Here is a 26,620-nt window from a genome sequence, read left to right as displayed (position 1 = left end):
CAGGGGTATTTATTTACCAAAGTGCTTGTATGAATTTATCAATATATATATATACACACATGATTAAAGTAAATTATGACAGCTGGTGTATAATTTTGCATGTTCGTGAACATACGTGCATGTTTATATGCATTCTTGCATGTAAATATACAGTATATAAGTATATGTATAACTCCATCAGTGAACAGGATATCTCACCTTTCTTCAACTTATTCGTTATCATTCTCTGGATAACGCGAGAGGCAATGAAACACGCCACCGTTTTGATAGCATATTTTAACACACTGAGAGACAGCCAGCCAGTCAACCAACTAATCACCCAGGCAACCAGCCAACTAACCAATCAGTCAGCCAACCAAGTAAACATTCGATCAACCAGCAAGCCAGCCAACCAGCTGACCAATCTGACAGCCATATCCACCCAATCAACCAGCCAGCCCTCGTCTAAGTCTGAGTCCAAGACTCCTGGACAATACTAATGTGTGTGTGTTATAAGAACGGGAATATATATATAAAGAGAAAATGAGCGACACAGAGATGCAGGGCAAAAAAAGTGGATTTGGATTAGGGAACTTACCAGAGATGCCAAACGAACAAGGAAATAGAGAGAGAGAGAGAGAGAGAGAGAGAGGGGAGAGAGAGAGGGGGGAGAGAGAGAGAGAGAGAGAGAGAGAGAGAGAGAGAGAGAGAGAGAGAGAGAGAGAGAGAGAGAGAGAGAGAGAGAGAGAGAGAGAGAGAGAGACCGATAATAATGAGTGACACGTGGATAATTACCAGTGATTGATAGAGCTTAACTGGCGGCCAAATTAACTGCCTGCTCTCTCTCCCATGTGATTTTTGTCGACCTTTTTTTCACGCATTTTACACATGAATACTAAATTGCTGTTTTATACACTGGCGTTTATTATTTGTCTGTTGAAGTGAGTCACGGTCTGTTGGTTCTTTCTGTTGTAATGAGTCGCAGTCTGTTGTTTGTCTGTTGTAGTGATTTGTACACCGTTGTTTCTCGCTGTTGTAAAGGGATCACGCTGTGTTCTCTCTCTTTTGGAATAAGTCGATCGGGGTGTGTTCTTCAGGCAGTAATCAGTCGAGTAGAGTAGAGTAGAGTAGAGTAGAGAGTAGAGCTCTCTCTTCATATCAGCAAAATTCATTCATTTTTCAGGGACTTAATGAAGAATTAAGATCGACCTTAGAGAAAAATATGTGTGTCCGTGTGTGAGTATTCACCTAGTTGTTCTTGCGGGGGTTGAGCTCTAGTCTTTCGGCCCGCCTCAAAACTGTCAATCAGTCAACTGTTACTAACTACTAAATTTTATTTTCACTCACACACACACACACATCCAGGAAGCAGCCCGTAACAGCTGGCTAACTCCCAGATACCTGTTTACTGCTATGTAACAGGGGCATCAGGGTGAAAGAAACTCTGCTCATTTGTCTCTGCCTAGTCCGGTAATCGAACCCGTGCCACAGGATTACGAGTCCCGCGCGCTGTCCACTCAGCTACCTGACCCCTTTTCGAGTAGAGTTCTGTGTGTGTGTGTGTGTGTGTGTGTGTGTGTGTGTGTGTGTGTGTGTGTGTGTGTGTGTGTGTGTGTGTGTGTGTGTGTGCTTGCCTATCAGTCTTTATTTATTTGTATCTTTGGGATTTTCAGGAGGGGGGGGGGGACAAGCTAGCTAGTTCTATAAACCTTGCAAATAGCAATTTATATAATGTGTGTTTTAATGCTCTTGAAGCCCAAGTTCTGTGTCACACTGACTGTGGGAAGTGGCTCCCACGACCTTTCTTTTCCAGTGGAGGTTTTTTTCTGTACAAATGGACGAGTCCTTCATCATATTTCGGGCTCATTAAGGTATACATATCATCTATGTATACATGCAGGTATACATCTGCAGGTAGGCAGGTCATTATCAGGGGGAAAGCGCCAAGCCTTTGCGACTATATAGCACTTGGAAGTGGTCAGGATAAAGATTTAGGATGGGTCTTATGCTGCAGACTTTATCCTGTTTACATGTGCGTGCAGTTTACGGTCTAAAATTTCTTCACTATTAATATATTTGGTTATCTTTTTTATTATTTTTATTGCCTTCTTCAAGTGGTGTAGCGTCCTACTTTTTCCAGTTCCCCTTATACCAACCAACATTACTTTACACATGCTGGGGTTGAACTCCAACTGCCATCTGTCTGCTTTCCTGAGCCGAGGGGACATCCAAGACGTGAAGCAAAGACCAGGGGCCAGATTCACAAGCACTTACGAATCTGTTCGTCTTTTCTTAATCTTTGGCGGCTTTGTTTCCAATTATTTAACAGTTAATGAGCCTCGAATCACCAGGAGGCTGTTTATAACAATAACAACAGTTGAATGGGAAGTTTTCATGCTTGTAAACTGATTAATAAATGGAACCAAAGCTGTCAAGGATTGAGGGAAAGATGGACACGTTCGTAAGTGCTTGCGTAAGTGCTTTCGTGAATCTGGCCCTTGATGCTCACGAGAAGAGGGATAAAGAGAATACACGACACCATGACGAGGGGAACAAGGAGCGAAATCACGAAGAGGGGAAATAAACAAGGGGGTGAAAGCATTCCTGGGAGATACAAATGAAAGCAGAACACCGGAATAAGCCCAAGAGATAAACAGAAGAAAATGTTCAGCATGAGGACGGTGGTGGGAGGCACCAGAGGAGAAGTCCACACGCTAATTCAGTAACCGAATTAAAATGCAAATCAAGTATAGTCTATTGGGTAAAGGTCACTTGAATGAACCTCTCACGTGAAGTAGACTTTCCAAGAGAGAGAGAGAGAGAGAGAGAGAGAGAGAGAGAGAGAGAGAGAGAGAGAGAGAGAGAGAGAGAGAGAGAGAGAGAGAGAGAGAGAGAGAGAGAGAGAGAGAGAGTGTGGAAGCTGACCTAATACAGGTATATAAAAATAAGTTGGATAGCACCCCCGGAGGAACTTGGAACTTACCGATGAATGTCGACTGAGGTGTGGAGTGGAGCAAGAACTTCACACACACACACACACACACACACACACACACACACACACACACACACACACACACACACACACACACACACACACACACACACACACACATCTCGAGAGTTCATGTGGTGGAGAAGGCAGGTGTTTATAAAGGTAGGCAAGTGCCAGCACATCTCAAGGAGGTCGTCGCCACTAGTGCTCACCTGACACTAATTAGATCCAGTGAGGGAGAAATATCCTAGGTAACAGCCCGCGCTCGCGCGCACACACACACACACACACACACACACACACACACACACACACACACACACACACACACACACACACACACACACAGTGTGTATGGATATTCAAAATGATAACATCAGCAGCATATGCCAGTTCGGCTAACATAAGAACGGCCTTTAGAAACTTGTGTAAGAAATCTTTTAGAACTTTGTATACCACATATGTCAGACCAATCCTGGAGTATGCGGCTCCAGCATGGCGACCATATCTAGTCAAGCATAAGACTAAACTGGAAAAGGTTCAAAGGTTTGCCACCAAACTAGTACCCGAGCTGAGAGGTATGAGCTACGAGGAGAGACAACGGGAATTAAACCTCACGTCACTGGGAGACAGGAGAGTTAGAGGGGATATGATCACCACATACAAGATTCTCAGAGGATTTGATAGGGTAGATAAAGACAGACCATTTACCACAAGGGGACACAGGTGGAAACCGAGTGCACAAATGAGCCACAGAGACGGTTAGAAACAATTTTTTCAGTGTCAGAGTAGTTGACAAATGGAATGCATTAGAAAGTCATGTGGTGGAGGCTGACTCCATACACAGCATCAAGTGTAGATATGATAGAGTTAAGTAGGCTCAGGATCCTGTAAACCAGTTCATTGTAAGTTGAGAGGCGGGACCAAAGAGCCAGAGCTCAACCCCCGCAAGCACAACTAGATGAGTACACTCACACGTATGAAGTAAAGGCCTCGCGGCTGAGTTGATAGAAGAGACAGACCACACCAACACAGCAAGAGACAGACCACAGCAACACAACAAGAGACAGACCACAGCAACACAACAAGAGACAGACCACAGCAACACAACAAGAGACAGACCACAGCAACACAACAAGAGACAGACCACAGCAACACAGCAAGAGACAGACCACAGCAACACAGCAAGAGACAGACCACACCAACACAGCAAGAGACAGACCACAGCAACACAACAAGAGACAGACCACAGCAACACAGCAAGAGACAGACCACAGCAACACAACAAGAGACAGACCACACCAACACAGCAAGAGACAGACCACACCAACACAGCAAGAGACAGACCACAGCAACACAACAAGAGACAGACCACAGCAACACAACAAGAGACAGACCACACCAACACAACAAGAGACAGACCACAGCAACACAGCAAGAGACAGACCACACCAACACAGCAAGAGACAGACCACAGCAACACAACAAGAGACAGACCACAGCAACACAGCAAGAGACAGACCACACCAACACAACAAGAGACAGACCACAGCAACACAGCAAGAGACAGACCACAGCAACACAGCAAGAGACAGACCACACCAACACAGCAAGAGACAGACCACAGCAACACAACAAGAGACAGACCACAGCAACACAGCAAGAGACAGACCACAGCAACACAACAAGAGACAGACCACACCAACACAGCAAGAGACAGACCACACCAACACAACAAGAGACAGACCACAGCAACACAACAAGAGACAGACCACAGCAACACAGCAAGAGACAGACCACAGCAACACAACAAGAGACAGACCACAGCAACACAGCAAGAGACAGACCACAGCAACACAACAAGAGACAGACCACACCAACACAGCAAGAGACAGACCACACCAACACAGCAAGAGACAGACCACAGCAACACAGCAAGAGACAGACCACAGCAACACAGCAAGAGACAGACCACACCAACACAGCAAGAGACAGACCACAGCAACACAACAAGAGACAGACCACACCAACACAACAAGAAACAGACCACACCAACACAACAAGAAACAGACCACACAAGCCCCTCGGACTCATGGTAATCTGAAGAGGTATAACCAAGTTGTTATGCAGCATCATGAAGCAGGTCTCAACCTCGTGCCAGTAACTTATGCAGAGGAGTGCCTGGTGGCCCTCCAGCGTCGCCGGCCACCCCCTGGCCCTGTGGAAGAGTGCCTGGTGGCCCTCCAGCGTCGCCGGCCACCCCCTGGCCCTGTGGAGGAGTGCCTAGTGGCCCTCCAGCGTCGCTGGCCACCCCCTGGCCCTGTGGAGGAGTGCCTGGTGGCCCTCCAGCGTCGCTGGCCACCCCCTGGCCCTGTGGAAGAGTGCCTAGTGTCCTTCTAGTGCCAGCCACCCTCCAGGCCCTGTTTAGGAGTGCCTGGTGGCCCTCCAGCGCCAGCCACCCCCCCCCCATGGTCCTGTGGAGGAGTGCCTGGTGGCCCTCCAGCGCCAGCCACCCCCCCCCCCCCATGGTCCTGTGGAGGAGTGCCTGGTGGCCCTCCAGCGCCAGCCACCCCCCCCCCCCATGGTCCTGTGGAGGAGTGCCTGGTGGCCCTCCAGCGCCAGCCACCCCCCCCCCCATGGTCCTGTGGAGGAGTGCCTGGTGGCCCTCCAGCGCCAGCCACCCCCCCCCCATGGTCCTGTGAAGGAGTGCCTGGTGGCCCTCCAGCGCCAGCCACCCCCCCCCCATGGTCCTGTGAAGGAGTGCCTGGTGGCCCTCCAGCGCCAGCCACCCCCCCCCCCATGGTCCTGTGAAGGAGTGCCTGATGGCCCTCCAGCGCCAGCCACCCCCCCCCCCCATGGTCCTGTGAAGGAGTGCCTGGTGGCCCTCCAGCGCCAGCCACCCCCCCCCCCCATGGTCCTGTGAAGGAGTGCCTAGTGTCGGCACAATAGTCCCACCACAACACAGAGTTCACACCCGCGTATCTACATACCAATCATCCAGGGCAGTTAAGTAAATCAGTGAGTAGTGCTCACTTCAGGAGCTCGTCCACCCAACAGGACACACAGAGATTGGAGCTCACTTTCCCTTGGTGGGACAGACTGCCCTAGGGCTCTAGGTGGAACAGAGCCAGAAGGGGGGGGAAGGATAGAGAGAGGGAGGGGAAAAATGAGAGGAGGGGGTGAGGGGGATTTATGGAGTGGTAAGGGGGATGATAAAGGACAGTGTGGGGGGGATGGGTTGTAAAATGACTTTTAAAAGGTGGTGGTGTTTGGGGTTTTCTAGTTTATTTTTGTACCACAGACGTGGCCATACATTTATACAATGTTAAGAACCATATATATATATATATATATATATATATATATATATATATATATATATATATATATATATATATATATATATATATATATATATATATACATTTCCTGCAATACACAGAGAGAGTAATCACGTGACTGCATCAGTGAGACCATCCTAGTCGTCTAGGGTGTGAGTGTGTCTGCCAACACCCACCGCATAAGTTCGAACCCTCATAACGGCTCCTACGGGATTTCTTCCTTCATAAACGCATTTTGATGAAAAATTATTTTCTAACATCATCATGCAGTAATTTATTCAGTCTACACATTCCATGTATATTATACACCACAGCCTGCACACAAGGATATACAGACATTTACAGAACAGAGCACGACAACGAGAAGTAATACAATATGAAAATACCATTTATAATTGATGAAATACAACTTATACACACACATAAATTACCCCATTGCACTTAGCCCTATCAAAATACACTAAATAATATAAACATTCGAAATGGATTGTTGACCGCCTTATTTTACCGATGGTTTAACATTGTGTTCATCAGGAAATACCGTGTTTGTCCACCGTGCGTATGTATGAAACACAAGCCAAGGGGGTTCCCGAGCAGAATATATTATGTGAGCCCTTGGCAGTGTAGCAGCGAGAACAAAAACGACTCAATTCGCGATGTTTTGCTTTTCACCCTCTGAAGGAACACCTCTCCCGCCCTCAGAACTACGTGGTGGCTGGGAGGACGTTGTCTCATCTCTGGCTGGGAAGGTCTCCTAGCCTCTCTTGGCTAGGAGACTCCTGCCACAGGTCAGACTGGCCAAATGTCTCACACACAGCTCCTGGGCGGAAGACTGACCAGAGGCATGCGGAATAGTTGACGAGGATAGTGGCCTAGTGTCGCGCCCTGGCAACCCCGGCTGGAGGCTTAACTTCCCCCCTATCTTGAGGTTACCTTGAGATGGTTTCTAGGCTAAGGGTTCTCCCGCGGCCCGGTCCTCGACCAGGCCTCCTACGGGTCCTATCACTACCTACCTACCCACTACATGTATCCACAAAGTTTGAACATGAAAACATAATGTAATCTTCACAGGGCGTGAATACACTTGCACATATAATATCATTTTTCCTCCTGTATCCTTCAATATTCAAGTAATACATTCACTTCGGGAATCTATTCATTATTTATCAAAATGTGATAAATAATTAATTTTAATACAATTTTTGTCTACAGTTATATGAGCCATCACAATGACAATACGAGAACGAACGCTAAAAAATACAAGAACGGACAAAATAATATATATGACAACGAACACAATCAAACAAGAAAACGAACACAATAAAATAAGAGAATGAACACCATATAATACAAAAACACCATCAAATACGGAAACAAATACGATAAATACGTAAATAAAACAAGAAAACGAACACTACAAAACCCGAGAACGAACACCACGAAACCCGAGAACGAACACCACGAAACCCGAGAACGAACACCACGAAACCCGAGAACGAACACCACGAAACCCGAGAACGAACACCACGAAACCCGAGAACGAACACCACAAAACCCGAGAACGAACACCACGAAACCCGAGAACGAACACCACGAAACCCGAGAACGAACACCACGAAACCCGAGAACGAACACCACGAAACCCGAGAACGAACACCACGAAACCCGAGAACGAACACCACGAAACCCGAGAACGAACACCACGAAACCCGAGAACGAACACCACAAAACCCGAGAACGAACACCACGAAACCCGAGAACGAACACCACGAAACCCGAGAACGAACACCACGAAACCCGAGAACGAACACCACGAAACCCGAGAACGAACACCACGAAACCCGAGAACGAACACCACGAAACCCGAGAACGAACACCACAAAACCCGAGAACGAACACCACGAAACTCGAGAACAAAATCTACCAAAAAAAAATTATCCAACATTTTGCTGGTGCCGTGTTTTAATTCCGGTTGAGTACAAACTCCAGTGCTTTTATTTCCAGCAGATAGCATTCAATCTGACCACTTTCCCCCCCCCCCCCTCCCCCCTACCCTACAGTGCAAACACCCGAGTGTTTAGTGTGACGACATGTTGACATTAGTGTATTTAAAGTGTCGGAATATGTAAGCGCACTGCAACTGTGTTTAGTGTTATTGTGTATGTATGTTTGTGTCTGTAGACTCGAGATGTTAGCTCTTGGACCCCGCCTTTCTAATTGGGTCTGATGTACCGCTTTCCGGCCCGTTTCTTTTTGTCTATATATATTGTATATTCTCTCTCTCTCTCTCTCTCTCTCTCTCTCTCTCTCTCTCTCTCTCTAGCCCAAGTAACCCCGCCAATACAAGCTTCAGAAACAACTGAAGGAAATACACTGAAACTTGCTGTAACACATCTTGTCCTCTCGCATAACACGTCGTATTTTAGCGTAAAGATCCCCAACGTCAAAGAAAAATATACTAAAAAAATGACACAGCGACTCGCATAAACGGCGTGTTTTTTCACGTTTTCTTTTCGTGGATCCTAGGTCAGGTTTAGTCAATTTGGTTCATCATTTTAGTGACGTTGTGAATGCTGGCGAGGACGAGGCTGGATGGTCACCCCGTCAGTCACAGCATCACGTGATCTCTTGTTCTTAACCACGGAACAAACACAGCCGAATCCTGCCATTAATTAATCGTTAGAGAACCGAACCCCCCCCCACCACAAGCCTCATCTAGCCAGGGAAGCTCCAATTTCCAAGCTCAAAATGCCGTCCGAAAATCACAGTCGGGGAGGTATATGGAAACTAATATTGGCTACGGTCTCTCAAAGCTATTGCAGTCGCTCATCGCATCCCATTAACTGCTCGTTTAATATTCAGGCAAACGTCAATACTTGTGGAACCCGCCAATAGATGGCAGCGAGGCTTAGAGTTGGACATTTACCAGTCGTTATTGTTTCGTTTTCCACACGCTTCGCTCTTACTGGCTTCGAACCCATCGTTTACTTGGGTGATTTCTCTTCGTCTACTTTGTGGATATAACGAGAGCGTCCACGTGGCCCCGGAACGAAGTCAACATAAGCTATAAGGAAACCACGCCAAGAAATGTTGTCATTTATACAACAATTAAAGCTTTGTTTTGGCTGAGACTGAAGAGTCAACTGTATATTCCGAATGTGTTCGTGAGTGGGTTGGATATCTGGTTTCATGGAATACATTAAAGGGTTTGATTTGTATCTTGCTTTCCAGTTTATCAAGACTGCAGGCTACTATATCAGCCTCCGGTCACCACCACGGCAACACACACACGCACACACACACGCACACACACACACACACACACACACACACACACACACACACACACACACACACACCTTTTTATGGGCACTGATGCTGTCATTGCTGGAGTTGTGGTTGTAAGGTTGGAGGAGCAGGTTGTTACTGCTGCTACTGAGGGTGCTGCTGCTACTGGTGGAGCAGCTACCTGCTGATGTTACTGCTACAACTGTTTTTGCTATTACTACTACTACTATTACGTCTATTATTAATACTATTAATTCTGCTCGAAACGCTGTGCGTACTAGTGGCTTTACAAGAATGTAAACACATCATGCTACGTACTCTCATAAACCCAACGCAACTTCTTGTACATAAATAAATAAAATAAAATAAAATACGACGGCTATTACCACTTCTGCTATTACTATGCGACCACGAGCACTACTCCTGCTACAACTGATATTACTACAACCACCATTAATACAACCACAACTACCACCACTACCATTCAAGGTCTCAGGCAGCATGGTTGTAAATTACGAGATCTGCAAAATGCTGGAATTGTTGAACAAAGATGTATATGAAGTAACAGTTCAAAATGAAAGTTCAGGTATGCATTCTGGCGCTCCCTGCGGCCCTCCTGTGAGCACCTGGGTGGAGCTCCGGCGCTCACCTGAGTTATTGAGAGCGGTTGTGATCCCTGTGAGCGTGCAGTGACCAAATGGGATGAGTTGGAGGATGAGCAAATAGGATGAGTTAGGTGTTAGGTCACAGCCTAACTCATTATACGTGATTTTAAACTGAATATACAGTTATGAACCACGAGAGGGTCAAGAGTTAACCGAAAGCAGCAAGAAGGCAGATCCCAGGAGCTAGATTTAACTTCCCACTAATGTAGGAGGATGACTAGGAAGTCTCTCTTCCTGAGAGGAGACTAATGGATGACCTGCTAGAAAGTAGGCATCCATCAGTCTCCCCTGAAACTGGTGGATGATTACTACTAATGCAGGAAAGAAATATTGGGTGGATGCAACGAATTTAGTATGACACACAGGTGAGAATACTTCAGGTAGGAGAGGTCAGGTAAACACTCACCACAGCTGCTTCAGACACAACTCTACACCCATTCGTTCGTGGGGGTTTTTCATTTTTTAATTTAAGATAATCTGTTTGTGAAGTTACGGAAATAGCGCAGTCAGCGAGCAGCCTTGCTGCTGAGATAGGGCTGAGGGGAGTGGTTGATGAGTATGTGTACTCACTCACCTAGTTGTGCTTGCGGGGGATTGAGCTTCGGCTCTTTGGTCCCCCGCCTCTCAACCGTCAATCTACTGGTGTACAGATTCCTGAGCTTCTCGAGCTCTATCATATCTACATTTGAAACTGTATGGAGTCTGCCTCCACACGTCACTTCCTAGTGCACTCCATTTACTAACTACTCTGACACTGAAAAAGTTCTTTCTAATGTCTCTGTGGCTCATTTGGGTACTCAGCTTCCACCTGTGTCCCCTTGAGTGTGTATCACCCATGTTAACTAATCCATCCTTGTCTACCCTGTCAATTCCCCTGAGAATTTTGTATGTGTTGATCATGTCTCCCGAGCTCTTCTGTCTTCCAACGACGTGAGGTGCATTTCACGCAGCCTTTCCTCATAACTTATGGAAGAAACATTTTGCTCATTTGTCTCCGCCTCCACCGGGGATCGAACCCGGAACCTCAGGACTACGAATCTGAAGCGCTATCCACCCAGCTGTCAGGCGCCCCTAATCTATGGGTGAAATTCATCTATGGTGAAATTCCATCCGGACCTATAGCCTTTGTCACATCCAACTCTAGCAGAGGCTTCCTTACCTCCCCACTGGTAATCACAAACTCATCTAGTGGTATTTGGTTAGATATTCCCTCTCTTATCTTTGGAACTTCCCCTTGCTCTACTGTGAAGACCTCCTTGAATTTCTTATTGAGTTCCTCATACAGTTCCTTGTCGTTTGTAGTGAATTTTTCTGCCCCCATTCTCAGTTTCATTACCTGCTCTTTCACAGTTATTTTTCTCCAGATGTGGCTGTGCAACAATTTAGGTTGTGTCTTTGCCTCGCTTGCTATGTCATTTTCATATTATCTTTCTGCATCTCTTCTCACCCTGATTCATTCCTGGCACTCTGGTATCTTTCTCTGCTCCCTGGTGTTCTGTTATTGTTATAGTTTCTCCACGCCCTTGTACTTAGTTGTTTTGCTAGCTTACATCTCTGATTAAACCATGGGTTTTTTGTCTGCATTTCATTTTTTCCTCTTGGACTGGGGCGAACTTGTCTGTGAGTGTGTGTGTGTGTGTGTGTGTGTGTGTGTGTGCGTGTGTTTGTGTGTACTCACCCAGTTTTACTCATTACCTCCGGGCGCATGCAACAATGATTGTCGAATCCCGAGGTCATATCACATCAACACTCAGAGCTATGTGTGTGGAGTCAACTTTTACTCTCCTTCTAATTCAATTGATTCACTCCCAACCATCACACAAGAAGTGCTTCCTTATATCCTCACAGATCATGTGGGGGTACTCGGCTTACACAATTGTTCCACGTTCTATAGTTTTCTAAAATGAAAATTTTCCCTGAGAAATTTGTCATGTTTATCTAATCTTTTTATCCCACTGAAAAACATATGTTTTTAAGATATAAACAACAATCCCACTTTTTATATTACGTTATCAGTCCTCCAGGACTCCAGCGTTGTGCGTTTCAGGTCTATCAACCATTCCCTCAGAGTCTTATTTTTTGTGTTTTTTCCTGAACTCTGAGACTAACCTTGTGGCAAACTTGTGTACCTTCGTCAGCTGCGATTTGCCTTTTTTTATGAGGTGAAAACTCCATGCTGGAGCTGCATACCCTAGCACTGGACTCACGTACGTGTTATGACTGGGACAAGGATCACCTAATACCTCCATACTCAAGTGGCACCCTCGAAGGGAGGCCTAAACTCTCAGTTGGAAACCAGTTGTGTGTCTCTAATATACTTTATTGTGGTATTCGTAGCCTGGTTTGTAGAACTTTACTCTTTTGATTTTTGTGATCCTGGGTTCGAGGTTCTAATGGGCCAATTGAATGAAATGGTATTAACTACGTTTACTCCGGTTAGTAATTGTAAAAATATATATAAATATATATATATATATATATATATATATATATATATATATATATATATATATATATATATATATATATATATATATATATATATATATATCACAAAATTAAATGGGAACTGAGATTCATAATAATTAAAAAAATTTAATGAGATTTAAAACTCACAAATTAAACTAATACTGGTATATTCTCGCTGGCCCCCATAAAGTCTCCAGAAGGAACTACGTGTATATAACTTCATCCCCCGTAAATTTCCAGGAATTTCCACACTTGAGAGAAGAAAATGGAAATATTAGTGCCAGCGGAAAATGGAAGGGTTTGCCTTTTCTAATATTTCTCCGTTTTCTTTGCATTATGTATAAAAAAAACGAGAGTTATGGTGGAGGCCATAAAGTGTGGGGCGGCCGGTGAAATACTTTCTGTTGTTTTTTTTTTGTATAAAGCACACAAGGAGCTGCTTGGACACGATCTGTGACGGATTACGACCTTATCCTTTTTTTGGAGGGAGTGTGTGTGTGTGTGTCCTTCTGTATCCTGTCGTGGTGTGTTGGAAAATGGCTCGGTTTTCTGTCGTGGTGAGCTGGAAAATGGTTCGGTTTTCTGTCGTGGTGAGCTGGAAAATGGCTCGGTTTTCTGTCGTGGTGAGCTGGAAAATGGCTCGGTTTTCTGTCGTGGTGAGCTGGAAAATGGCTCGGTTTTCTGTCGTGGTGAGCTGGAGAATGGCTCCGATTTCTGTCGTGGTGAGCTGGAAAATGGCTCGGTTTTCTGTCGTGGTGAGCTGGAAAATGGCTCGGTTTTCTGTCGTGGTGTGTTGGAAAATGGCTCGGTTTTCTGTCGTGGTGAGCTGGAATATGGCTCGGTTTTCTGTCGTGGTGAGCTGGAAAATGGCTCGGTTTTCTGTCGTGGTGAGCTGGAGAATGGCTCGGTTTTCTGTCGTGGTGAGCTGGAAAATGGCTCGGTTTTCTGTCGTGGTGAGCTGGAAAATGGCTCGGTTTTCTGTCGTGGTGAGCTGGAGAATGGCTCGGTTTTCTGTCGTGGTGAGCTGGAAAATGGCCCGGTTTTCTGTCGTGGTGAGCTGGAGAATGGCTCGGTTTTCTGTCGTGGTGAGCTGGAAAATGGCTCGGTTTTCTGTCGTGGTGAGCTGGAAAATGGCTCGGTTTTCTGTCGTGGTGAGCTGGAAAATGGCTCGGTTTTCTGTCGTGGTGAGCTGGTCTGCTGTAGTAATAAATAATCCACCTCCTTCATGAATTTAAATAAGTTTATTCACCTTCGTTGAGCTCTCATATTTATTTATTTTTTAATATATTTTTTCCCGTTGAAGTTGACATTAAATAAAGACAGTCAGACAGAGAGACGTTGCCACTATCTAAAATGATCACCCCAATGATTAGCGACGGCTGAGATTAACTCGCAGATTAATTAACTCTTAGATCAACTAAGATTAATCTAAGATCATGATTAACTCGCAGCTCTTTGTATGCCTTAACTGACTGGAACCAGCGTGTCATTATGATCCAATTGTTCAAGTAGCTGATGAACTTTTAAGTCAATTTCAGAGTTCTTTGGTTTGAAAGTTATGATTTCGGGGCTTAGCGTCCCCGCGGCCCGGTCCTAAGATTAACCAGTTTGGTTAACCCAAGTTTGGTCGTTTTCTCACAGTACTTTGTGCGGCCGTTCAATTGTTGTTACTTGAGCGGCTCCGTAAGTGTATTTGAACAACGGGTCGTTCAGACACTTATATATCGTCAGGTGTGGTCAGGGACCGGGCCGAGTGGGACATTGACCCCGGGATCAACACAAACGTTTATGTCGGACCAATTCTGGAATCTACGACACCACCGTGGAGTCCTTATCTCGTTAAACACAAAACTGGAGAAAGTTCAGACGTATGACATCAGACTAGTCTCAGAGCTGAGAGGTATGAGCTACGAGGAAAGTGTACGTCACTGGAAGAGAGAAGAAGCACGGGAAACATGATTACCACATACAAAATACCCATGGGGAATAAACAAAGCAAACAAAGACAGATTTTATAGCAGGAGTAGTACACGAACAAAGGGACACAGGTGGAAACAAAACCCCTAAATGAGCCACAGAGAATTTATATAAAAAAAATTCAATGTTAGAGTAATTAACAAATGGAATACACTAGACAGTGATCTGGTGGAGGCTGACTCCATACACAGTTTCGAATGCAGATATGATAGAGCCCAATAGGCTCAAGAAACTGTACGCAGGTTGAGTGACGATTGAGAAGCGGGACCAAAGAGCCGAAGCTCAAACCCAACATGCATACAGGCGAGTACAACTGAGTACACACATACATACACACATGACATGAGAGCTCGGGGAGACATGATCGCGACCTACAAAATTTTCAGAGGAATTGACAGGGGTAAATAAAAGTAAAATGTTTAACACGGGTCGAGCGCGAACAAGGGGACACAGGTGGAAACTGAGTACCCAAATGAGCTACAGAGACGTTAGAAAGAACTTTTTCAGTGTCAGAGTAGTTAACAGGTGGAATGCATTAGGCAGTGATGTGGTGGAAGCTGACTCCATACACAGTTTCAACTGTAGATATGATAGAGCCTACTAGGCTCAGGAATCTATACACCTATTGATTGACAGTTGAGAGGCGGGGATCAAAGAGCCAGAGCTCAACCCCTGCAAGCACAATTAAGTGAGTACAACTAGATGAGCACACACACACACACACACACACACACACACACACACACACACACACACACACACACACACACACACACACACACACATACACACACACACATACACACACACACACACACACACACACACACACACACACACTCACACACACACACACACACACACACTCACACAGAAGAGTATAATTCTGCTAATCGTTCTCCAACTGATTATTTGCCTTTGCTCTTTGCTAATATCATCAGTGCCGTATAGTTATGATGACCCTCAAGTTTACTCTCTCTCTCTCTCTCTCTCTCTCTCTCTCTCTCTCTCTCTCTCTCTCTCTCTCTCTCTCTCTCTCTCTCTCTCTCTCTCTCTCTCTCTCTCTCTCTCCCTCCCTCCCACCCTCCCTCTACCTTGCCATTAACCATTGTATAACCCTCTCTCTGTGTCTCCACCTCAGGGTTCGAACGCGGGGTCCCCGGCTACCCTCGCTACCAGTACGCCGGGGACGCCAGCGCCGGGGAGCACCACCTGGTAATCAAGGGCATCACCCTGGAAGATGACGGAGAGTACCAGTGCCAGGTGGGACCCACCACCTCCAGCCTCCCTATCTGGGCCGCCGCTAACGTCACCGTCATGGGTAAGTGTCTCAGATGTGTGGGAGGGGGTCATGGGTTGGGTGGGTGGGATAGGAGAGAGGGAGATACTGGGTTGGATTCATGGGATAGAAGGGAGAGATGCTGGGTTGGGTGGATGGGTTAGTGTCTGGGGTGTAGAAGTGAGGTTAGTGACAGAGATGTGTTATAGTGCGGTTAGTGGAAGCGTGGTTAATTGTGGAACTCTATGTATTGTAATGAGGGGGGTTAGTGGTGTTATAGTAATGGGGTTAGAGGTTGTGTATCTGACGACCGCTTGTTAGTGGTAACGCCATAAGAGTCTTATTAGTGGTATAGGGCCTATGGTAGAGGTTATAGGTTAGTGGTAGGGGTGGCTAGTTATAAGGTTATGGTTATAAGGCTGGTTGTGGTTGTGGTTGTATTATTGGTGATGCGACTGGAGGTTAAGGGAGTTGTGGTCGCTAGACTTGGCGGGTGGAGGGATGGAAGAGGGATTGAAAGGGATTGTGAGGGACTGAGAGGGAATTGAGGCAAGGGGGCAACTGCATGCCCTTACTGGTGAGAGAGAGTGGGGGGGGGGGAGTAAAGAGGGTGGGGAGAAAGGAGGGGGAGAGTGAAGAGGGGGATAGCAGAAGGAAGGAAGAAAGAAGGGGGTGGGCGTTGGGGAGGAGGAAATGAAGAGGAAGGTGAAAAGTGTACTTCAAGAGAGTGATAAGGCAGAACAAACTGCATAAAATAGGGGTAATCCCCTCCCCCCCCCCCCACACACACACTGCTGGGGGGGGAGGGAGGATTAACTGAGAGTTACCGAATGGTTTATTGCCGTAATTGTTTTTACCTAATGGTCGGTACATATTAAAAAACATAAATTCCAATTTACAAAAAAAAAATTGTATATCAATAAATATACTTTAAATCAAATTTGCACAATTTAGCGGATCCGTTCAGCCATGCATATGTAAAGGGCATGACCATGGCTGACTTCATAGTCCCATTTTGATGGATGATCTACGCACATATATATATATATATATATATATACATATATATATACATATATATATAATATATATATGTATATATATATATATATATATATATATATATATATATATATATATATATATGTATATATATATATATATATATATATATATATATATATATATATATATATGTATATATATATATATATATATATATATATATATATATATATATATATATATATATATTTAATAGGGGTACCACCTCTGGTGCAATTGTAGGGACCCACAGCCTCGAAGAAGAAAATTAAGCGTATTCAGAGAAGACCTTGTGGATTTCCACTGAACACTTTAATCTTTTCTTCTCCTACCATCCCTATTACTTTTTTATTATTATTTTGTTTTATTTTATCCTTTTCAATATATATATATATATATATATATATATATATATATATATATATATATATATATATATATATATATATATATATATATATATATATAATGTTTCCATACACAATATTTCCACACTGTTAATGGCTCCCCCTGATATATTGACGTTTATCCCTTTAGTTCATTTATACCTAAGCGATGCTGTCGATTAAGTGACAAAAAATAATGGCCATATATGTTTTTTTAATTGACATTGACACAACTTCCACGGAATTGTATCATTCCGGATGGGTTTTACAACTATCGTTCCGGCATCAGTGTTATTGTGTAATATCAAGTCTCCGAGGCTCTGGAGACTTGATATACGAATTGTAAATATCCAAATCTGACTAGTTGGTGATTGATAATTGGCACTATGATGTTTTCCAAACATCTGTATGTGTGTTTTTACTATTTTATTATCTCTCTCTCTCTCTCTCTCTCTCTCTCTCTCTCTCTCTCTAACATCCTTGTGGTTCTGACCTTTTGACACAGTGCCACCTAGTAGCATCGTTATGCTGGGGAGGAGCGAGGGGGAGATAGTGGAGGTCAAGGCTGGGGAAAGACTGCAGCTGGAGTGCCTAGTGTCGGATGCCAGGCCGGTGCCTAACGTCACCTGGCACCGTGACGACCATAGGATAGAACCCAGTAAGTACATTCCTTTCTATCCCCCCCCCCCCTCACTGTGCATGACGTCTCCCGTGATAACTTAGTTTGTATGGTAGATGCTCTAGATCAAGTCTAGTCAATTAGATTTTTGTCATATTGTTGAACTATGGAAAACCTCGACTAATTGAGGTCTATGGCAGCGTTCTAATAAGTCAAACACAATGGCAACAGCGTCACGAGAAAGACTACTTTGCCAGACTCTGATCAAAGAACTTTGTCACATTTTAGAACGTCAAAACTAACCATACACAAGATGGCCCCCCCAAAAAATGACTTTAACTCGCCCCTCTGTCTATGCATCACCGCCAGCAGCACCCTGTCTCTTCCCGTCTCCAGAGCTGCAGACGGACGTGGTGCAGCCCTCGGCGACCAGGCGGAGGCTTTTGAGCGTCGTCAGCAGATTGGTGCTGACGGCGACGGAGGAGGACGACGGGGAAGAGCTCTCCTGCAGGACCCAACACCCCGCCCTGAAGGACCCCGCCGCCCCGGCGCAGCCACTGACCGCTTCCGTCACCCTCTCCGTCCTCCGTGAGTTATTTTACTCTACAAAGGAACTCTACTCTAGAGTTCCTTCTACACACTCTTGGGTTCGTATTATTTGGGGTTTTCGGTGCAGAAATACGAGGAAATGATAGAGGTCACTCACCAGGTATTTTGTGAACTAGTTGTGTATATCTGGTGTATAGGAGAGTTACGGAACATGTATAGATACACATCATATATTTGGTATTAATTTTGGTATTAATGCTATTTCTAGTAGGGCAAAAATTCAATAGGAATACAGATATTTAGAACTTAAACAAAAATATACTTAGTAAGACCCTCCCCCATCTCTCTCTCTCTCTCTCTCTCTCTTACTCTCACTCGCTTTCTCTCCACTGCCACCCGGTATGTCACCTCCAGCCTCATGCTTTAAAACAGCTGCCTAACTTATTTAATGCCTGGTAAACAAAGGCATCAGGTGAAATAAATAAACTTTGTCCAAACGCTTGTCTTACCGCGGATATTTAATTCGCGATCCACGTGTATGTGTATGTGTGTGTGTGTGTGTGTGTGTGTGTGTATGTGTGTGTGTGTATGTGTGTGTGTGTGTGTGTGTGTATGTGTGTGTGTGTGTGTGTGTGTGTGTGTGTGTGTGTGTGTGTGTGTGTATGTGTGCGTGTGTGTGTCTTTTTTTCTCCAGTATAAGGTATCGTGTTATATTTCCCCCTTTGGCTTCAACAATTCGTCCTTATGAGTTTCCTCACAGTCTTGTACAACATTCTTTTGAATAATAACAATATCATCTCTATTGTCTTGCAAATGGATCAAAACAAAATAAAAACAGATTGAATAACAGACTAACAGGCACATCGATAGACAGACAGGACAACAGCTGACGAACTGAGCATAATGTTGTGTATTATGCTGTATATATTGTCTTAAGATTGAAAATAATCTTTAGTATAGCCAATAGAAAGAGATATAAATATGCATATTAACATACAGGTAGACGTGAATAGAGAAAGACGATAGAGTAGGAAATAAATAGAAAGGGGGTAGGGAGTTATCAGATAAGAGAGAAAAGAAGATATGCATTAGGCAGAGAGAGAGAGAGACATTCGTTAAAAGAAATACAAAGAAGAGAGAAGCAGATAGTAAGCGTATGAGTGAAATATTTTTTTATATTTTTTTTGTTCCTGTACACCTGGGCTGAAAATTTGACTTTTAAATTCATCAAAGGGTGCTCTTTTAATTGCTCACTTTAAAACTGAAAATTACGAAGAAATGTGCAACGACGATTAATTTGGAATACCTCTTACACACGCACACACAAGAGCGCGCACACACACACACACACACACACACACACACACACACACACACACACACACACACACACACACACACACACACATACACATACACATACACATACACATTCACACACACACACACCCACACTCATACTCACACACTCACACTCACACACACACACAGTAATGTAATGTAATGAAGATAAGTGTAGGGAGCAGGAGACCAGATACAAGGTATCATTTGGGAGATGAAATACTTCAAGAGTCTGAGAGAGAGAAAGACCTGGGGGTTGATATCACGCCAGACCTGTCCTCTGAAGCCCATATCAAGAGGATAACATCAGCAGCATATACCAGGTTGGCTAACATAAGAACGGCCTATAGAAACTTGTGTAAGGAATCTTTCAGAACATTATATACCACATATGTCAGACCAATCCTGGAGTATGCGGCTCCAGCATGGAGTCCATATCTAGTCAAGCACAAGACTAAGCTGGAAAAGGTTTATTCGACCTGAGAGGGGAGGTCGGGACCTCGATACAAGCCCACATACAGGTTAGTAAGTTAGGGCTTATTCTTCCCTGTCAACAGGAATTAAACACGTTTTAGACAACATTCTAAAACACTTCAGTAAGTATTCTTCATTATAATAGGCATATATATATATAGTCAATTTAATTATCCTTAAATATTATGACCAATGATTGTGGGTGATGTATATTGAAATTATCCATTTTTCCCCCTATCTCTCTTGGTCATCCAGACCCGCCGGGTAAACCGGTTATCCATGGATACAAGACAGGCGAAGTGCTGAGGGCGGGGGAGCGTCGAACCCTGACCTGTCGGGTCCTGGGCGGCAACCCTCGGCCCTGGGTGACCTGGTACTGGCACGGCCTGCCCCTCAACCACACGGCCAAGAGCAAGTCCAGGAAGAGCGTGTACCTCAAGGCCAAGGCCACCAGCAGGAAGGGCAAGAAGACCCGCGGGGTCAGCGTCACGCAGCAGGTGACGGCGTCGCGGACGGAAGACGGCGCGGTGTATGAGTGTCGCGTCTCCAGCGACCTCCTCCAGCGACCTCTCACCACTAATGTCACCCTCACCGTGCACTGTAAGTCAACCCCCTTCACTGTGCACTGTAAGTCACTCTCCTTCACTGTGCACTGTAAGTCAACCTCCTTCACTGTGCACTGTAAGTCAACCCCCTTCACTGTGCACTGTAAGTCACCCCTTCTCTGTGCACTGTAAGTCACCCCTTCTCTGTGCACTGTAAGTCAACCCCTTCACTGTGTACTGTAAGTCACTCCCTCCTCACTGTTCACTGTAAGTCACTCCCCCTTCACTGTGCACTGTAAGTCAACCCCACCTCACTGTGCACTGTAAGTCACTCCCCCTTCACTGTAAGTTCTTACCGTATAATAGGTCTTCACTCTATAGTGTGGGTAACCTTGTCATTATATACTGTCCACACTACACTGTAACTTCCCCCTCTCACCCCCTCCCCCACACCACTACCCACACCATCATTGCACCGTGAGCCGTCATCACACTGACAACAGCACGTTGTCATCACAGCACTGACAGCCGTCCTCTGCAGTTTCCTTCGTTACTCTGCAAGTTGTCCTCAGTACGCTGTAACTGATCCTACACCTGTAGAGTGTAAGTCAGCCTTAGGTTCACACGGCAACGTTCGGGGCTGCTAGTTCAGTGTTCGTGGCACAAACTGAACTAAAGAATACATGAAATACTACGAAATCAAGATCTCTCTCTCTCACTCTCATTCTCTCTCTCTCTCTCTCTCTCTCTCTCTCTCTCTCTCTCTCTCTCTCTCTCTCTCTCTCTCTCTCTCTCTCTCTCTCTCTCTCTCTCTCTCTCTTTAAAACGACGCAATTTGCTGCGTCTTTGTTACGCGTTAAGGAATACAAGAAAGTGTGTTGGCATGTCTTGGCCAAAGTTCCCTATAGTGCCTGGACTCACGACATGGAAAATGTTGGGCTCTCACAACAACGTCGCACTTGAGAAAGGTCTGAATGTTCGTTGATAAGGCTGGGCGACACACACACACACACACACACACACACACACACACACACACACACACACACACACACACACACACACACACACACACACACACACTCAAAAACACACACACACACACACACACACACACACACACACACACACACACACACACACACACACACACACACACACACACACACAGGTACCTGCCATGCGAGTGAGGTCTCCTCCAGAGACACTGGACTGAGAACAACCACAGCTAACAGAGAAAGGGACAAGGAGTCGTGTCCCCAGAGACCGGATGGAACAAAGGCTGTGGGACCCGACAAGATCTCACCCCTGGAACCTGTATGAAGCCGCTGACATCTTGAAACAAAGCGTTCGGAATGACCTGCAGTGAAACAAAGCGTTCGGAACAACCTGCAGTGAAACAAAGCGTTCGGAACGACCTGCAGTGAAACAAAGCGTTCGGAACGACCTGCAGTGAAACAAAGCGTTCGGAACGACCTGCAGTGAAACAAAGCGTTCGGAACGACCTGCAGTGAAACAAAGCGTTCGGAACGACCTGCAGTGAAACAAAGCGTTCGGAACGACCTGCAGTGAAACAAAGCGTTCGGAACGACCTGCAGTGAAACAAAGCGTTCGGAACGACCTGCAGTGAAACAACTGCACTGTGACTCACTGCAGGTCGTAGTAGTACCGTCAAAGCCAGAGGAAGTCACACTTAATTCTCTTATACACACAGGAGCCAAGAAACTATAGATCAGTGTGTCTAACAAGCATAACATACAAAGTACTATCGTGAACAATATGAAAGGAAAAGTAAGTTAATGACCTGGAGAAAACACTAAACAAGTATGACTACATCGAGCTCCGATGGGATATGTGGCAAGAGTAAGAGCTGGGAAGTGTAGACACACGACAGGCTGGGATATGTGGACAGACGACAGGCTGAGATGGATAGACAGACGACTGGCTGGGATATGTGGACAGACGACAGGCTGGGATATGTGGACAGACGACAGGCTGGGATATGTAGACAGACGACAGGCTGGGATATGTGGACAGACGACAGGCTGAGATGGATAGACAGACGACAGGCTGGGATATGTGGACAGACGACAGGCTGGGATATGTGGACAGACGACAGGCTGGGATATGTGGACAGACGACAGGCTGGGATATGTAGACAGACGACAGGCTGGGATATGTAGACAGACGACAGGCTGGGATATGTGGACAGACGACAGGCTGGGATATGTGGACAGACGACAGGATGGGATATGTGGACAGACGACAGGCTGGGATATGTAGACAGACGACAGGCTGGGATATGTAGACAGACGACAGGATGGGATATGTGGACAGACGACAGGCTGAGATGGATAGACAGACGACAGGCTGGGAATCACTGCCGACATTGGGAATCGACTGCCGACTTTGCAAGAAGCAAGGCTGCCAACCTGTCTAAGTCAGTTCTAATATGTCCAATGAACGGCACATCATCACCGCCATACACAAAGCTAGCGATCATCCGAGTGGCTTCCATGAATTCTACCAAAGAGTCACTTAAGGCGCTGTACACTACCTAGGTGAATCCACCCCACGCCACGCGAGGCGTAGTTCTCGCTTAAGGAAGCGCAAGATGAAACTTGAGAAAGTTTCTGAGATGCGTCGTAAGGTATCTAAAATGAGAGAGTATTGGAATTTGAGGAAATGCTGACGGAGCGTCGTCGTACTGCATTCGAAAAGTTATGGGAAAGCTTAGATATGTTAATATTTAAGTTCGTTAAAGCTTTAACGAAGAAAAGTACGAAATGTTTAGTACATAAAAACCGTAGAGAGAGACGTCATGAGTGAAAGCTTTAGACTCAGATGAGCCATAGAGATGTTAGGAAGCAGTTCTTTACCTTTAAGGGTAGTTAGGGAACATATAACGAGCTAAGAGAGCAAGTTGTCCATTCATAGGTTTAGATTAGATATGATTATGTGGCGGGTCAGAAGCCGTTATAACTAACTTATAAGCTCTTCCCTTATATAACCCTGAAGTTTGATAGTGCCTCAGTCAGTGTTCTCAGACATGTGCCTCTTCTTTCTCTCTCTCTCTCTCTCATTACGGGCTATTCATGCCCGTGCCCCCTCTTGGGTGGCTTAATCTTCATCAATCTCTCTCTCACACCGTAGATGCGCCTGCGCAGGTCAGGGTGAGCGGGTCGACGGTTGTGGCCGCGGGGGAAGAGTTCTCCCTCACCTGTGTCTCCTCTCCCGCCAACCCCCCGGCCTCCATCACCTGGCTCGTGGACGGTAGGTGTCTCTCTCTCTCTCTCTCTCTCTCTCTCTCTCTCTCTCTCTCTCTCTCTCTCTCTCTCTCTCTCTCTCTCTCTCTCTCTCTCTCTCTCTCTCTCTCTCACCCTCTCTCTCTCTCTCTCTCTCTCTCTCTCTCTCTCTCTCTCTCTCTCTCTCTCTCTCTCTCTCTCTCTCTCTCTCTCTCTCTCTCTCTCTCACCCTCTCTCTCTCTCTCTCTCTCTCTCTCTTCCTCTCTCTCTCTCACCCTCTCTCTCTCTCTCTCTCTCTCTCTCTCTCACCCTCTCTCTCTCTCTCTCTCTCTCTCTCTCTCTCTCTCTCTCTCTCTCTCTCTCTCTCTCTCTCTCTCTCACCCTCTCTCTCTCTCTCTCTCTCTCTCTCTCTCTCTCTCTCTCTCTCTCTCTCTCTCTCTCTCACCCTCTCTCTCTCTCTCTCTCTCTCTCTCTCTCTCTCTCTCTCTCTCTCTCTCTCTCTCTCTCTCATCCTTTCTCTCTCTCACCCCCTCTCTCTCTCTCTCTCTCTCTCTCTCTCTCTCTCTCTCTCTCTCTCTCTCTCTCTCTCTCTCTCTCTCTCTCTCACCCTCTCTCTCTCTCACCCTCTCTCTCTCTCACCCTCTCTCTCTCTCTCTCTCTCTTCCTCTCTCTCTCTCACCCTCTCTCTCTCTCTCTCTCTCTCTCTCTCTCTCTCTCTCTCTCTCTCTCTCTCTTCCTCTCTCTCTCTCACCCTCTCTCTCTCTCTCTCTCTCTCCCTCTCTCTCTCTCTCTCTCTCTCTCTCTCTCTCTCTCTCTCTCTCTCTCTCTGCAAGTACAGTGTACATTGCGGGAGACAGTTTTCATCACTGGCAATGTATGCTTCAATGAACGATATTATTTTACAATAGTTTCTAAATAAATTAAATTTGACTTAAAAAGAAATATGCAAAATACACATAAGACGTTTCTAAAGATTTTCAATTACCATTATTCAACCCAAACATACACGATCCAGCAGGCCATTTCAATATCCAGTAACAGCTCAATTCGCCCCTTGTTAACGTGCAAAACAAATATACATTCGAACTATTTATATTCGCTTCAGTATAACCCATGATATAAATCATTCACACACCACTCGGTCCCTCTTAATCTCCCACAACGTGACCCTGATACGATGTTGTCGTCTTCAAGGCGCCCAGGTTAACACGACGACGACGAGAGAGAGCAAGGACGAGGGCGGAGGGTGGGTTACCACGTCGCTGCTGACGCAGGAGGCGGCGAGGTCAGGCCAGGTGAGAGAGATGGTGGTCACGTGTCAAGCCCACCACCTGGAGGCTGGGGAAGCCATCTCCCACACCCGCAGCATCACTGTCATCCGTGAGTTGTTGACCTCCTTCCAGGCGTTCTTAAAAGATTTTAAGATACAGGGGGAAAAAAATATACTTTTCATCCGTCTGCCTATACGACCGTTTGTTATTTTGATTTAAGGCACACTACGGTGTACAATATATGTGTCTTCCTGTTACAGGGGCTCCAGGGGCACCGGTGATAGAGGTGCAGGCCAGGGGTCAGGTGGTGGCAGGGACGAACCTGGACGTCTCCTGCACCAGCAAGGGAGGTCATCCGCCACCTCAGTTCAGGTAGGTGCTCACGCATGGGGTTGTGAGGGAGTCCTGGACTTGTGAGGGAGTCCTTGGACTTGGGAGGGAGTCCTTGGACTTGTGAGGGAGTCCTGGACTTGTGAGGGAGTCCTGGACTTGTGAGGGAGTCCTTGGACTTGTGAGGTAGTGCTGGACTTGTGAGGTGGTCCTTGGACTTGTGAGGTAGTCCTGGACTTGGGAGAAAGTTCTGGACTTCTGAGGAAGTCCTGTTTAAAGCTGTTTATTGTAGCCATGTCTTCTACCTTGGCAAAAAAAATGCAATTTCTTTTACTGTCATTTTTTCCAGAATTCTTGTATTTTCGTTCCAAAAAACACGAACATATTTGAGTGACATTTTAAAAGTTTTTATATTTAAATGCAGAATACGAATTCGCGGTTATTAAATAATTAAGTCAATTGATTATAAAAGCAAATCTACCTGACAAACTCTATACAAAAAGAATGTCTGTCCTAGGTTGAAGGCCAGATGCTTATGGTTAGTCTCACTCAACTTTGCAGGGTGAAGCATGTGAAGTAGGATAGTGTCATAGGCCAGTCGGGGCGGAAAGCCTTGTGAGGGGCGGGAAAGCAGGTACAGCAGGAGATGTGTGAGTAAGTCAGAGGGTGTTAGCACCATAGTGCGCGCGAACTGCAGTCGAATCTCTGTTTCGCAGCATCCGACTTATCCCTGGTCTTCCAGTGGGAACCGGCTACTCTACACCAGAGAGAGAGAGAGAGAGAGAGAGAGAGAGAGAGAGAGAGAGAGAGAGAGAGAGAGAGA

The 26,620-nt window shown here is 45.6% G+C and overlaps 2 protein-coding genes across 2 annotated transcripts in view; both read left to right on the top strand.

The window, feature by feature from the left end:
* LOC138351614 (semenogelin-1-like) overlaps positions 1-5,374 on the top strand; it is a 38,287-nt gene extending 32,913 nt beyond the window's left edge. Inside the window, exon 4 of the mRNA XM_069303591.1 lies at positions 4,077-5,374. Within this exon, the coding sequence (XP_069159692.1) occupies positions 4,077-5,374 (1,298 nt within the window). The remainder of the gene's footprint in view (positions 1-4,076) is intronic.
* Positions 5,375-10,104: 4,730 nt separating this feature from the next.
* The window catches only part of LOC123766121 (nephrin), a 77,998-nt gene continuing 61,482 nt past the window's right edge, over positions 10,105-26,620 (top strand). Inside the window, exons 1-8 of the mRNA XM_069303588.1 lie at positions 10,105-10,189; positions 15,856-16,035; positions 17,929-18,081; positions 18,439-18,630; positions 20,662-21,006; positions 24,105-24,224; positions 25,391-25,576; positions 25,728-25,839. Of these exons, the coding sequence (XP_069159689.1) occupies positions 10,105-10,189; positions 15,856-16,035; positions 17,929-18,081; positions 18,439-18,630; positions 20,662-21,006; positions 24,105-24,224; positions 25,391-25,576; positions 25,728-25,839 (1,373 nt within the window). The remainder of the gene's footprint in view (positions 10,190-15,855; positions 16,036-17,928; positions 18,082-18,438; positions 18,631-20,661; positions 21,007-24,104; positions 24,225-25,390; positions 25,577-25,727; positions 25,840-26,620) is intronic.

This window comes from Procambarus clarkii, chromosome 5 (genome assembly GCF_040958095.1).
Source record: "Procambarus clarkii isolate CNS0578487 chromosome 5, FALCON_Pclarkii_2.0, whole genome shotgun sequence".
NCBI classification, from domain to species: Eukaryota; Metazoa; Arthropoda; class Malacostraca; order Decapoda; family Cambaridae; genus Procambarus; species Procambarus clarkii.
Note: the sequence above shows the minus strand (reverse complement) of the source record. Positions and strands in the feature narration are given on the sequence as shown.